This window comes from Microtus pennsylvanicus, chromosome 2, assembly GCF_037038515.1.
Source record: "Microtus pennsylvanicus isolate mMicPen1 chromosome 2, mMicPen1.hap1, whole genome shotgun sequence".
NCBI classification, from domain to species: Eukaryota; Metazoa; Chordata; class Mammalia; order Rodentia; family Cricetidae; genus Microtus; species Microtus pennsylvanicus.
In genome coordinates, this window is record NC_134580.1 from 138,813,295 (window position 1) to 138,828,414 (window position 15,120).

A 15,120-nucleotide genomic window follows, 5' to 3' on the forward strand; every position below is an offset into this window, starting at 1 on the left:
GGGCCTGGCTTTTTAAATCTCCCGAGGCCAACATTGTTTTCTGGTCTAGAGATCACAGATGTACCCAAGGACAGACACCTAACATGCCAGTAGCAGGGACAAGACTGAACTGGACTGGCGCCGGTGAGGAGGCAGGCACTACTCCCCGGATTCCTAGATAATTTCTTCCAAGCTTGGCTGCCCTGCCGAGAGTTTCAGGTCACACAAAATGCTGGCTGGTGCCCTCCTTCTCTCTCCTAGTCCTTTCCCCTCCTATTTCTTCTCCTCTCCCTTCTGCTGTCCACCCCTCTTCCCTCCCACAGGAAAGTCTCCCTTGAGGTGGGTGGAACAGCAGCTCTGCCAAGACTGGGCCATTCATGAGGCCGGAAATGCTCAGTATGGGAGGGGATGGGAGGGGTGAGGATGGGTGGGGGCAAGGCTTTTAGCCAGCAGGAGTCCCAGCTGAGGCAGACCAGAGAAGAAGGGCAAAGGCTGAACCCTCCCTACCCCACACTGGCTGAAGTCTGTACCCAGTCCCCAGCTGTGAGGAGCAAGCCACTCAGCCAGTGCAATCCAGCAAAACAAAGTGTTCTGTTTCTTGCCTTATCCAATACAGCTGCCACGAACCACGTGCTGCCACGAGGACCTGAACATAGTTAGCAGGACGGAGAAGCATGGCGGGCTATTTAATTTCAGTTCATTTGCATAGCCATGTGCAGCAGACAGCTGTACATACAGTACAGACCATATTTTCCCCAAGCCTCAGTTTCCTCATGTGTAACGACAGGGAATGTGACACCCCAGGTCCCTTCCTTGCCCCAAAGGACAGTTGGAAAAATGAAGCAATGTGGTAGTGTGTAGAGTGACCTCCAGCTGGGGTCAGGACTCCTGCGTTCCATAGGTGAGTGGCCGTGTGGCCCTGGGCAAGGTCCCAAACCCCTCTGAGTCCTGGACTGTCTGTCCAGTATGGAGTCACTTTGAATCTAAGATTCTTAGCCAGGAATTCATGGATGGCCATGAAGGGAATCTAGGAGGAGGTTTGTGTGACTCGTGTGTGCGTGTGTGTGTATGTGTGCGTACACATGCGCAGGTGTGTTCATAGTGGGAGGCAAACCCCAAATGTCCCCTAGTTTTCTAAGGGCCCCATGAAGGCAAAAAGTCCCTAGCCTAGATCGGACCCTCCAGAAGGCTGAGAAGCTGACTTCCTGGCGCTCTCCCAGACACACTGATCAGGTGTCTGGGATTCAGGGCCCTGTCATCTGCATTGGTAACACGTACCCAGATTCCGGTGTGCAGCCCCAGAGGAAGCCCTGGCCAGAAGCCAGACAGCACGGCCTTCTCAGGACTTGACATACATGAGTCTTTATCAAGCCCTAGTTTGTATTTTTAAAACCCAACTGGGATTTAAGAAAAGGAAACAACAATGACGTAATACTGAACCCCAGCAACTCCTTCCTCTGGGTTGCCTTTCAACGCTGATATACAGTTGGTGTCAAGCACTGTCCTGTGCTTTTTATACACACCAGCTCAGGATTACAAAGATTGCAGAAACGCTTAACCCTTGAACGTCTGTGTCTGCTTTCTTCTGCTGCTGTGACCCAACCCTGTGACACAGCTGCTTAGTGGAGAAAGGACTGATTTCAGCTGGAGGTCAAGGGTACGGATCACCAGGATCACCACCGCAGGGAGCTGGGGCAGCTGCTCGGGGGCCCCCCACAGCCGAGAAGCACAGGGCCACAGCTAGCTTTCTGTTTTTCAGACAGGGTCTCAATATATTGCCCTGGCTGTCCTGGGACTCAACATAGACCAGGCTGGCCTCAAACTCGCAGAAATCTTCCTGCCTCTGCCTCCCGAGTGCTGCAATTGAAGTCACGTGCCACCATGCCCAGTCTTAGCTTTCTCCTTTTTCCATACGGTCCAGGACCCACACGTAAGGAATGGTGCTGCCCCCTTTGAGTGTGGATCTTCCCAGCTCCATTAAACCAACATAACCCTCACAGGCATGGTTAGAGAGACGTGCCTGGAGGCCCAGGTGATTCTCTATCCTATAAAATTGACAGCTAACAGTAGCCATCACAATCCCAAGGTGGTTGATGCTCTTGTATCATTTTACAGATAAGGAAACTGAGGTTCAAGGATGTGCTCTGGTCAAGGTCACACAGCTTTAAAGTGGTAGAGTTGGGATTAAGCATAAAACCGAGGCTCTGCACCTTACTGACTTCATCTGAAGGCATAAGAGGCTTAGCCAACATCCCACCGGCCCAAAGACTAAGGGATGCTTGCTTAATGCCCCCCCCCACCGCAAAGACTGGGATCAGGAAGGCCACAGGAAGGCTCAGGCCCCACACTCACTTGCCCTCCGAGCCATAGCTATTCATGCTGTCCTCGATGGACTCATGGCTGGCTTGGCGCAGCGTCCGGCTGGGCATCTCCACGGCCAGTCCCGTCTCTGTGCTCCTCTGAATGGCACCCTTCAGCCTCCGGCTGTCTGCTGTTGAGCACAGGGGCCAAGAGAGATGGGGAGAGACACAGGGAATAAGAGGGACAGAGAAAGAAGTTTTCTGGTTAGCGTTTCAGCAGCTGACAGCAGCCAATCCTCAGCCCTAACCCAGCCCACCATTGCCCTTGGTCCCGCTGGCTCAGCTGTACCCACTCTCCCTGGGGCACAGGGTGTTCTTCATAGGAACCCAGCACGCAACGCCCTCTCGAGCTTTGTTAACGAATAGGCTTATTGGCATACTTCTCCAATCACCCCCTGGTCCCTCTGGTGCCTATGGTCTTAGGCACCTACTAAAGGTCATACTCTTTCTGGTATGCAGGGTCAGGCCAGGGCTTCTCAGTGCCAGAGTGTCTGACTGTGAACATCCTGCCATGTTGCTGGTCCTGTCTTGTTCACTCTGGAATCCCTAGCAGTGTCCCTAGCCCTTCACACTAGATGCTAGTCTGAGCTGGCCTCTTCCCAGTACTATAATGGCATCATGGCTTCTCAACTCTGAGTGTCTCAGATGCCCATGTAGAGAGCTAGCAAAGCCATGTATGTTTGCCAAAGTGTGTGCTCACATGTTCCTGTCTTCTACATGTGTCCTTGGTGTACTGATACAGAAATGCCTGTATACTCAGAGAAACACATATGACTAGACACGCGAAGATGCAAGGAATCCAAATGTCTATAGTGTGTGTTTCTACCTGTGGCTAGCTGCTGTCTGTGTTATCTGAGTGTCTGTGTGTTTCCACCTGTGGCTAGCTGCTGTCCGTGTTATCTGAGTGTCTCTGTGTGTTTCTGTGGGTCTCTAGCCACTGTGTGATGTGTGTCTGAGGTAACTGGGTACACCAGGCGTGCATCCTTAAAAGGTCCCTGTCCACCCACTGGAGAAAGCACACTGAAGAAGCAGCAATGTGCATTTCCCTGATGTCACCCGGTGTCTTACAAACATACGACGGAAGTGAGTTCCTATCTCTCTGCATTCAGAACCAGAAACATCAGGTGACAGAGGCTTCCCTCTACAGGTGAACACATGCAGACAAGTGCAGTCATGAACAGAGACAAACAACCCCTCCCTGAGGCTTCGGACCCACGATCAGGCACCTGTGGGCATGTTTCAGACCCCTCCATAGTCATCTGATCCCCATCCTGAACTCTGTGCCCCGCCTCCATGTCACTGTCACGGACTGACACAGAGTCACGCATGACAAACAGCTCAATCTCCAGGGCTGAGGAGGTAATTACCAGGATGTAATTTTTGTCTGTGACAGCCAGTGGCCCTCAAGGAACCTCACACTCAGGCTCCTCGGCCTCATGCCAGCTGGACTCAGGAAACAGGGAGTCTGGCTCTTTAGCAGGATGGCCAGGCAGTGGCCATGAAGACCAGACTGTTACTCATGGAGCTCATAAGGGGTTAATGATGAGATGTTTGCCACCATGCCTGGTGGTCAGTAGAGATGGGGACTAACTTAGGACACTGATTCCTTGACTGGCTGAGCTGGAGCTACGGATGCCGTCTTTCCTTGACATCATCTTTGATGGTCTCCACCTGCCTCTGGCCATTGCCTCTGTTGTTCACAGCCCCACTGGCTTCTACACATTGGGCCCTTACCAGCCACACATTCTTGGGGGAATCTCTCTCTCTCCTCCCCCCCTTGCCATCAGTGGCTCATCACTAGCCCACAGCCTCAGAGCCACTCTATGCAAATGAGCCCTACACTCAAGTCGCAGCCCCTAAGCCTGTGTTTATTACAACTGCATTCCATCACCATACGGAGGAGAATTGGGCCCCTGACTCAACCTAAAGAAAGCTCAGTCTACTATGGGCTTTCTTCTTCTAATAAGATTCTAATCCACCCCCTCCCAAGTTCAACACCCCCCCCCCCGAATTACACAGGCTTTTATTCTCATCCATTGTTTCCAGGGCTTGCAAAGTCTTTGTCCCTTATACTACATATTCCCCTCCTTGTCCATCTTCACAGCTGGGTACCCCTGCTCCCTTGAGCTTGAACTCTAAATGGCTTCCGAGCCGCTCCCAACCCACCGCCCACAAGCCATTAACGGACTGAAACACCACTTCAGACCAAGGCACTCCACTCTGGCTAGTCCACACTACACAGGTAATCACGGAAGAGCACAAAGCTGTGCACGCAGGGGTTCCCCACCGTTCCGTTCCCATCAATGAGATGTTGGAGTTAACTGCCCATCGATGGAGGACCAGTTAATTAATGAAGCATCGCTACAATGAAAGGCCGTGTAACTGCTGAAAAGACTCAGCTACATCCACAGCGCCACAGAACGGCTCCCTCGGCATACTGGCAAGTTAGAAAAGCAGGTTGCAGGCCGTATGTAAAATGTGGTGCCATTTCTGTAAAGCTATAGATAGTTGTGCATGCGTGCATGTGTGTGTGTGTGTGTGTGTGAGAGAGAGAGAGAGAGAGAGAGAGAGACAGACAGACAGACAGACAGAGGGAGAGGGAGAGAGATTGAGCAGCTCATTTTTATATTTATTTATATGAACAGAAAAATCTAGGAAGACATGAGCTAAAAAGCCAATGGTGAGTAACCATGGGGTGGGGCTGTCAGAAGGAATGTGTATAAGATCATTTTTTTTGTAACTTTTTAAGGATATGTGCACAGACTGTAAGTGCAGAGCCTGGTGAATTTTTTTTTACAAGCTAAATAAAATTGTATAATTAGCATAGATTCTAAAACAAACAACAGCAAGCATTCCTAGGGCCTCAAGGAGCTCGGCACCTTCGCCAGCAGCTTCCAGGGGCAGCCACCACGTGGGGTCTCTAATGGCAGCAATTGCCTTGGCGTGGTTCTCACCATTACATAAGGAGCAATGCTTTTCTGGGGAGAAGCAGCTGCTTTCTTCTACGCGCTTCCACCTTTGAGATCTGCGCACGCTGCTGTTCGCCGTGGCTTGACACAACTTGTTCACACGCTGTTTTGGGTGGGGGGCTGTTGCTGGCTTTCCATCAAGTGTGAGGCTGTGGATGAGTGGTGTGGCTAGGGCTGTTTTGGTGGAAGGTGCTCTGGCGAAGGGGGGATCTGCACCTGCGACTTTTGGAAATGTACCTGAGAGGGAAGCGCTGGGTCACAAGGTAGATATTTGTTCCGCTTTAGCTGACTCTGCCAAATAGCTTCACCGATTTAGACTTCATCTAGTCCACTGGGGAGGAGATTTTATTCCTCTTTTGTGTGCTTATTTGCCATTTGGATTTTTTTTATAGTTAAATGTATTAAGTCCACAATATAAATGAAAGTAAAATACAAATATATTCATAAATAGATCACAGCTCTAACCATGCATGACCTTACTCCAAACCCTAGAACGGCTCTTCCCGTCCCGACAAATTAAATATAATCACTGAGCCTGAGACGCCACCGCTCCCTCTGTACCCGTTCGCTCACAGCTCCCTGCCTCCCTGTTTCCCTAGCTTGTCTGGGCTCTTCGTGCTCTCTGTCTGTCCGCGTCCATCCTAGAACTTCCCCATCTTGGTTCCCTCTCCTCTCCTTTCTCCCCTCCCCCAACTTTGGCCTCAAGTTTCCAGCCATCGCTCAGAGTCTATGGCGGCACTCTAGATCCCATTTTGTCACAGACTGGGAGTGACAGCACAGAACTCTTGGAGGAGTTGTGAGCGTCGCATGTCATAGGTTACGGTATGGCACGGACAATGCAGCCACAGTCCCACAGCGCAGGAAGCCACCTGCAATGGGTCTGTACCAGACTGGCATTGCCAACAGCCAATAGTAGACCCAAAAGAGGCTGACAGAGCCCTGATCCTTCCTGCAGAACTATTGGCTACTGGTGGGTTCTGAGAGAGGGGCACCCATTCTCTCAGCTGTGTACCCAGGGATTGGTCCACACTCATGGTCACACAGATGGGTCAGGTTAAACTCAGTAGGTCACATGAATATACACACAAGACATGGGTGTAAGAAAGGGACTTTGAGGAGGAGTGGGGGTCCCCGGGAAGGGTGGAAGATGAGAGAAGATAGAGGTAACAGCAATCAGAAACCATTATAACTGTTTATGAAATTGTCAAAGAACAAGTTTAATAAAAGATAAAATAAATGTAATCGTTTATGTGATAATGTAGCAGGACTCCACCGTCTGGAAATTCTAGGGACGCAGGTCGGCACTCAGTAAGGGTGGCTGTCACCAGTGCATCACTGCTGTCACGGCAGTGCCATCGGCCTGCCTAATTCTCACAGTAACCATGAGATAGCTGCCATTCCACTTCACACAGGGGCCCAAGAGCGACTTCCACTGGGTGTGGGGGTGCACAGCGGCGATGTTAGAAGTCGGGACAGGCAAGCAGAAGAACTGCAAATGTGTGGTTAGCTTAGTAACTTTCCTGCGGACACAGACACTCCCGCAGCTGCCAAACCGGGTCTTTCTGATTCCCACTCCAGGTGTTGTGTGTGCGTGTGCATGTGTGCATATGCATGCGTGTGTGTGTTTTGTGTGTGCATGTGTGTGTACGTGTGTGTGTGTGTGTGTGTGTGTGTGTGTGTGTGTGATGGTATATGTGGAAATCAGGAGTCAGTTGTTACGTCCACCATGTGGGGCCTGGGTCTTGGCCATAAGCACCTTTACTTGCTGAGTCACCCTACTGGTACCCTCATTCAGATTCTTTCTTTAGTTAAGATTGATTTTTATTATTTTAATTATGTGTAGGTGTGTGCATGTGTATGTGGGTATGTGCACATGAGTGTAGGTGCCAGCAGAGGCATCAGATTCCCCAGGAACTGGAGTTATAGACAGTAATAAGCCGCCATGCAGGTGCTAAAAACCAAACCCAGGTCTTTTGGAAGAGCAGCCAGTGCTCTTAACCACGAAGCCATCTCTCCTGCCCTAAACAAGCCACTGAGCTGGATTCACCGGCCTCTACCACAGAGTTCAAAGCCATATCTTCCAAGGAGACATTTTTACCCAGATCCTTGAGTTGACACCTAATCTCCACCTCTACAGGAGCGCGTTGGAGCAGGGTCCTGCCAGCCCCACGTTGCCAGTGTGAGCTCAGTCCACACCTGCTTCTATGCAGCACCAAGAACACCACCCAGTTGCTCACCCCACTCAACCTGTGTTTCACTAGGCTGGAGTAAAGGCAAGACCCCAAGAAAACGACACGTCTCCAGCAAGGGACTGTTATTCCTTGCTCATACCCAAACAGGAACAGGCTTACCGCATATTCTTCTAAGAGCGTTTACAAAGAGCAAGAGAATAATAATGACAAATTATGAGAGCAGACGCAATTATTTTTGGCTGTTACCCTGTTCTTTGCACTATTAGACATGTAATTCAATCTACGATGCCTGTGAGAGGCAAGCGTTATAGCCTAATTTTACAACAAGGAAACAGGCTTGGAGCTGTTCAGTAACACATCCAAGGCATACACCAGGCAAGCCGGAGCACGTGTGAGGCCAAGACCAGAGTGGGAACAACAGACCCTGCATCCTCAGCCACTGAGGTCTTGGGTAGAGGATGGAGGTGGAGGAGGGAGGGTGGCGAGCTACTGCTCATCTTGGCATTTCATTGCAGGTGAATGCCGCCAGCTTTGTTTTCCACACAAGGAGGCTGAAGCTGAGAAAGGTCACATGGCACTGTCCCAGGTCCCTAGGCCCTCCGTCTCTAACCACCACTGGTCCTCCAACTAGTGTCTAAATCTCTGTGCGTGTGCACTGTCGGCTCACACAGCAGCCTGTGAATCCCAAGGTACAAGAGCTCCAGGTGACTCCGTTAATTAAAACCAGGACAAGAGAAACACCAAGGCCCTGCCATTGCTGCTTTTTCTGATGGTTGCTACCCCCCTCTGTGGCCAACCTCTCCCCAGCCTTGATATTTCTAGGATTTAGCTTCCCCTGCCTTACTTGACTGAGCTTTCAAATCCACCTGAAAATTGAAGGCTGAAACCATCTGTGAGGTTCGGAGTGCTGACAGTGTCTCTAAAGACAGACAGAGAAATCACAAGCCTGGTGACTTCTATGAAGAGCCTACTGCCCCTCCCTACATGGGCCTAGAACCCCCACCTAGCCAGTCAGCACTTTGACCTAGAGCAATCAGAATCTGCCTTCCCTTGGTGCCAAATCAGGTTTCATTTGGAGTGACCTTAAGGACCCTCCAGACCAATACCTTCACGGTTCACAGGACAACTGAGGCTACAGGAGGGGCATGCATCACTGGTCATGCTGGTGATGCAAGAACTCGTGCATGGCTCTCAAGCTCTCTGTTCTTTGGTCCACAGCTGCTCACTGAGAGTTGTACAGCATCTCTATTGTAAGAGGCTTCTTGTTCGTCCCCAGCTACCCAGACCCAAAATAACCATGCAGAAACTATATTATTTGCAATACTGCTTGGCCAATAGCTTAAGCGTATTTGCTATCTAGCTCTTACATTAGAATTAACTCATTTCTATTATTTTATATTTATCACGTGGCTCGTGGCCTACCAGCAAGGTTCTGGCTGGCGGGTTGCTTTTATCTTGTCTAGGGGCTCCATAGAGTCTCCTGATTCCACCTTATTTCTCCCAGCATTCAGTTTAGTTCCCCGCCCCCCCAGCTCTACTCGGCCCTATCACAGGCCAATGCAGATTCTTTATTCATTAACCAATAAAAGCAACACATACAGAAAGACTTCCTACATCACATCTCCAGGAGGTGCTGGTGTCTAGTGGCCTGAAGCATAGGCCATGTCTCCACAAGCCTGGTTACCTGGGTCCTTAACCCTGACCCCAGCTGTACCGTCAACTATATGATTTTGAGTAAGCTGCCCCATCAGGCAGCCTCAGCTTCCTCCTCAGCTGTACAAGGTGGTGCACAGCTGTGAGCCCAGCACTCTGGGGGCCGAAGTAGGAAGAGAGACAGTCCAAGGCCAACCTGAGGCCCAGGCTGCAGTGAGATTCTACTTCAAAAAGAAAAGAAAATTGTAAAGGGCTGGAGATGTGGCCCAGTGGGGGAGCATTTAAAAAAATACACATAAAGTCCAATACACATTGACCCCAAAACTGAAACACGTGCATACAGATTTTAAAATATCTTTCCGTCATTTCCCCTTGTACGCCAAATGCTGTGTCCACTACACAACTGTCCTTCCCCATCAGCTCTCCCCTACAGCATGCATGAGTTTTCTAAAGAACACACCGTTTCTTTGATTAGAAACCTTTGAGGCACCCCATGGTTTGCAGAATACACCAAAGGCTATAACACACCGCTTTTCCAACCTGGTCCTAATTTACAACCCCAGCTTTATGCTGTTGATCCATTTCCCTTTTCCCCAGTGAGCTCAACATTCTGGTAGATGGAATACTTCCAAATGCGGTCAGCCACCTCCCAAACTTCTCATATCACCCTGCACGGAAATGTCTTAGGCCCTCTCCTCTTCTCCCTTGGATAGAGTTTTGATTTGCTTTTGAGACAACATCTCACTATGTAGTTTTGGCTGGTCTGGAACTTGAAACAGACACCAGGCTGCCCTTGAACTCACAGAGATACACCTGCCTCAGTTTCTCCATAACTGGAACTAAAGGTGTGCCGTGACCCATCACACCCAGCCTGGGGGAAGATGTTTTAAAAGCAACTGTTTTGTTGAATTATAATATACACAAAGAAAAGTATACAAGTATGTAGCATACAGTTCTTAGGAGCTCAGAGCTTAATCAATATTACATGGTGTACTTACTGGTCTACAGTGTCAGCTGTCAGATGTGGAGACAGCATTTCTAATGCCCAGAAGCTCCCTCTGCCCACATCTAGCTACCTCCCCACAAGAACAGTTTAAGTGTTCTGACTCCTAAGAGCACAGACGGTATTATCCACTATATTGTCGTCAACCCCCACCCCGTGTGTGTGTGTGTGTGTGTGTGTGTGGTTTAAGTTTGTGCGGGTCTATGAAGACCAGAGGTCAGTGCTGTGTGTCTTCCTCAAATACTCTCCATCTCATCTTTTGAGACATAGTCTTTCGCTGAAGCTAGGGCTCACTGATTGGTTAGAATGTCTAGCCAATGAGTTCCAGAGATCTGCATGTCTCTGCCTACCCAGTGTACCTAGAGCTCACTGATTGGTTAGAATGGCTGGCCAATGGGCTCCAGAGATTTGCATGTCTCTGCCTACCCAGTGCACCTAGAGCTCCCTGATTGGCTAGGATGGCTGGCCAATGGGCTCCAGAGATCTGCATGCCTCTGCCTACCCAGTGCTGGCTTACAGATGAGCTCCTCTGCTCTTTAGAAATCTGTTGGGATCATCCTCAGGTGCTGTGCACAGTGAGCATTTTATGGAGAGAACTGTCTCCCCAGCCTAGTCTGTAATATCTAGACCCACCTAATCTATTTTCTTCCCTGTCTGGCTTCTTTCACTCAAAATTATACTTCCGAGGTTTGTCACTCTAACAGCTCCATTCACTTTCTATTGTAGCACAATGTGTGAATGTATCAAAATAATTCTCATCCATTCTATTATTGGTGAGCCCTTGGGTAATCTCCATATGGAGATATTACAAATGGCTCTGCCAACACTATTCTTGTACGTGTCTTTTGGTGACCATTTGTGCACAGTTCTGCAAGGCACAAACCTAAGGCTGGAAATGCTGGGCCATAGATGCGGATCTAGAAGGCTCCCTATAGCATGGTCAGGAATGGGTAGGTTAACATACAGATTCTCCTTCAGTGGGAAGCAACATTGCAAAGAAATGGCATTCAGTGCAGGGGAATAATGGTGGAAAGACTGTAGATGGATGTCGGCTTGGCTCACAGCTGCATTCTCCCAACAGAAGGTTCGTTAAGTGTACAGAGAGTGGACAACACTCAGGGTGGGAGAGGAAGGAGTAGACACTAGTCTGGAACCATCTGGCACTAAGTAAACTTAGTATATTATCATTAACCTCTGTCAACTGTTCTCCAGTACCAGGATTTGTCTCACCGATCTTACGACACACATCCTCAGCATCTCCAGAATGGAGGGGCTAGGTGACTAACAGCATGTAGAAGCTAAATTCTGCAAGAGTTCCTCTTGGTGGAACAAAGTCATTAGTGGTTCCTAAAAGCCTCAGACACTACTGTGTGTAGGAAGCCAAGCAGCAGCCCCAACAGCCATGGGAACTGTCCATGGTGCCAAGAACCAGGTGCAGAGGTCTTAGTGCTCATGGGGCAAAGGTCATGGTGCTCATGGCTGGGGTGGGGGTGGAGGTCTCACAGGGGGGATGATTCTAAGACTGGGAGACACGCCCATCTCATCACACTTTCTTTCCACCAGCTGCCCCCAAAGAATTACGTATCAGGAGCTGGAGAAAAGACTCAGAGTGAAGACCCGAGTTCAGAGCCCAAGCACTCATGTAAAGCTACGGGTATGGCCATATGCATCTGTAACCACAGGGATGTGGAAGGCAGAAACAAGAGGATCGCTGTGGCTTGCTGGCCACCAGCCTGGCTCCGGGTTCAGTGAGAGATCCTGGCACGACTGAGTGACAAAGAGCAGGACCCCGACATTATCCGTGAGGCATTGGTATGAGCACCTGTACACACACACGTGTGCAAACATTAACAGTAATAATAAAATTCCCTACTTTCATAGGAGATCACATCACCAAGTTGGGCTCACGATTAACCCCACCGCTTCCACTGATGCTGAGTACGGACCATTTTCACAGAAGAGTTGGACCTGATGTGCCAGCCCAAGGTAGTTTTCGTTCACCCAGCAGGCTCTTTACTAATTACCTATTCAGTACCCCAGCCTGTGCTGGAGACTCCCAATGCAGATGAATGAAAACCTAGACTTTGCCGAAACTCTGTGTACCTGAAGAGGCAGACAAGCCAAGGGGCAATTATAACACAAGGTGTTATAATTACAGTGTAGTATAGAACAAGGGCAGGGATGTATGTAGAACATTATGAGACCCGGGGAGAGAGATAATTAATCTTACCCCAGAAGCAGAGGTGGGGTCTGGGTTGAAAGCAGAATAGTTTCAATGCTGAATTATATTTAATTGCAAATTAAATATAGTATCTCATTGACCACGCAAACAAAATAGTATCTCATTGACCACGCAAAAAGTGCTACGCTCGGGTACAGCTGAAGAGTCTGTCGACACGTGGGGAACATGTGGGAAGAGGGTGGAAAAAAATGACTCAAAAGGTCAGTGAAGGCTGGAAGGTTCTGGATGCAGAGTAAATACCATAGGGGAGAGGGTTCTCCACTAGCACAGGAAGGAAGGCAGCCATTCTGCCGCAGCCAACATGAAAGGATCTTATAGAGAAGGGGCTTTGCAACAGTCACCAGGAGACAGTGGACACCGAAATGATGTTCCCGCCAATGGCTACCTTTCCTCAGGAAGCCATTCCTACCAGCACGCAGGACCAACTGAACAAACACACTGAAAGAAGCAGACTATGGACAAAGGGACAGTCTATGTCTCCGTCTGGCACTGGGAAGCATCACAGGACACACAGCATCCAAGTCTTCCAGGGTTTGCCCCAGACCTGTACTATGAAGCCAGACATCACGCGCTTACCAGGTGCTCCATCTACACCCGCTTACTCATCCCTCACCCAGCAGCCCACTCACTTCCGTCTCAGCAGCACAGGCTCCGGAGCCGTATAGCTGGGTTTAGGGTGAAAGCAGCCTTCTTCTCCTGACCTCCCTTCTGAGGTGCCGGGGCAATCCAGGGCTTGTCCATGCTGGGCAAGTGCTCTGTACTGAATATATCCCCAGCCTAGCATCTGTCACTTCTGAGAAAACTAAAGGAAGTTACTGAATGTATGGGCCTCGATTCCCTCGTATGGTAGAATCCATCACACACTTTTGTAAAGAGTCAGTGTTATCAGTCGGCTCTCGCTAGGTTATGCTGCAGTAACAAAGGCTCCAAATTTCATTAACTTATAGAACAAAGGTTTAGTTTTTTTCCCCATATTCAACATTATTTATGAGTCAGTAGGAGCCCTGTCCCAGGATTTACTCTGGGACCTGGGGTGAAGGAGAAAGTCCTGTGTGAGAAATGACACTTCAGTGGCAAGAAAGAGAGACAGGGCCACGGAGAACGGTTTTCAGTCACTGTACTTTTCTCTTTGTTTATTTCAAAGGTTTAAAAGATACCTCAAAGAAAAGGGAAAGAAATATGATCGCCCTGATAATGTGAAAAGGCCAAAAGAACAGAGGACGGGGAAGCCTGGGCACACACACTGGAGAGAGAACTCATCTAGTCTCTGGATGACTCACGATGACAGGGCAGCATGCGAGCTTCACAGCAGAGAGCCATGTTAACTGGGAGACAGAGTTTCTCCTGTCCCTTGTGGGGCTGAATCCAATGGCATAACATGCGCAGGTCCTGTCACAGCAAGAGAAGGGCATAGAGGAAATTATCGCCATGATTACCAATGACACTGAGTTGGACAAAGTCTTCCCAGTTCTCAGAAACTTGGGAAACTAGCTCTGAGAACTGGGGCAATCTGCCGAAGGCGCCACACCAGACAGTGGTAGAGGCGAAATTAGTGGGCACAGAGTACAAATGCTGACAGCAGCTTCCTTTACAAGATTTAGGGAGTCCAAAGGTCCATGAAGACATGAACAGCTATGCAAACTGGGGTACAGACATACAATAGATTGTTATTCAGCTATAAGAAAGAATGAAGTAGTGGTGTATGTCACAACATAGCTGAACCTTGACAACATTATGCTAAGTGAAAAAAGCTACTCTCTCTCTCTCTCTCTCTCTCTCTCTCTCTCTCTCTCTCTCTCTCTCACACACACACACACACACACACACACACACACACAAAATCAGTAACTTGATTTACACCATTGCAGAAGCAAATCTATTGAGATAAAATGACTAGTGTTTGCCAGGGCAAGAGTGAGGGGATATGGGAATTGACACGTGAATACAAAGTATCTCTGGTGGGTAGCAACAATGTTGTACAACTGACTGGGATGACAGTTAATTATCTGTGGGTATACTAAAACCCACAGAACTGTAAACTATACAAACTATACAGGTGACCTATATGGTATGTGGATTATAGTCCAGTAAGAGGTGTGTGTGTGTGTGTGTGTGTGTGTGTGTGTGTGTGTGTGTGTGTGTGTAACATATATCTCTCCATCTATATCATCTCATATTCCAGGCCTAACTTTAACTCCATTCTACACAGACCCCTCAGAGTCAAGGAGATGGTACATGGGGACAAGGAAGGCCTCTGTCAGGGACAGGAAGCACTTTAGCTGAATATGAGGCTAGCTTGTGAACCCTGCTGGAAGGCCAGGTAAGCCTTCATCCCAGAATGCACTTGAACACCAACAGGGACCCAGAGATGAAAGCACCCTGATGGGTGGCCTGTATCCATAGGTTGTTCTTCAGTGGCAGGTCCCTGAGAGGAAGGACCAGGGGAATCAGAAGATAAAGAGGACAGGAAAGTTTGGAACCAGGAGGTTTTGAACAAGCTATGTCTTATGCCAAGCACTTTTATTAAGAAGTGCCACATCTTATACATAGTTTTCATAAAAGAAAATCAGTAGCAAAACTATCATCCAATAGGACGAAGTTAGCAGGAAGCCAGCTAACCAAGCGATGCTGCACAAGGGAACACGGGATATCTCAAGTAGACCGCGCACATTGTGGCCTTGGGACTGGTAACCACAGCCCCTTGTGGGGAAGAGTTGGCTTC

At 49.0% G+C, this 15,120-nt stretch overlaps 1 protein-coding gene across 2 annotated transcripts in view; it reads right to left on the reverse strand.

Annotated features, from left to right (window-relative positions):
• Rims4 (regulating synaptic membrane exocytosis 4) overlaps positions 1-15,120 on the reverse strand; it is a 59,313-nt gene that overhangs the window by 18,699 nt on the left and 25,494 nt on the right. Inside the window, exon 2 of one of the 2 annotated variants that reach the window (XM_075962992.1) lies at positions 2,332-2,467. In XM_075962992.1, the coding sequence (XP_075819107.1) occupies positions 2,332-2,467 (136 nt within the window). Of the gene's footprint in view, positions 1-2,331; positions 2,471-15,120 lie in introns of both variants that reach the window. The other variant, XM_075962991.1, reaches the window with a different exon arrangement.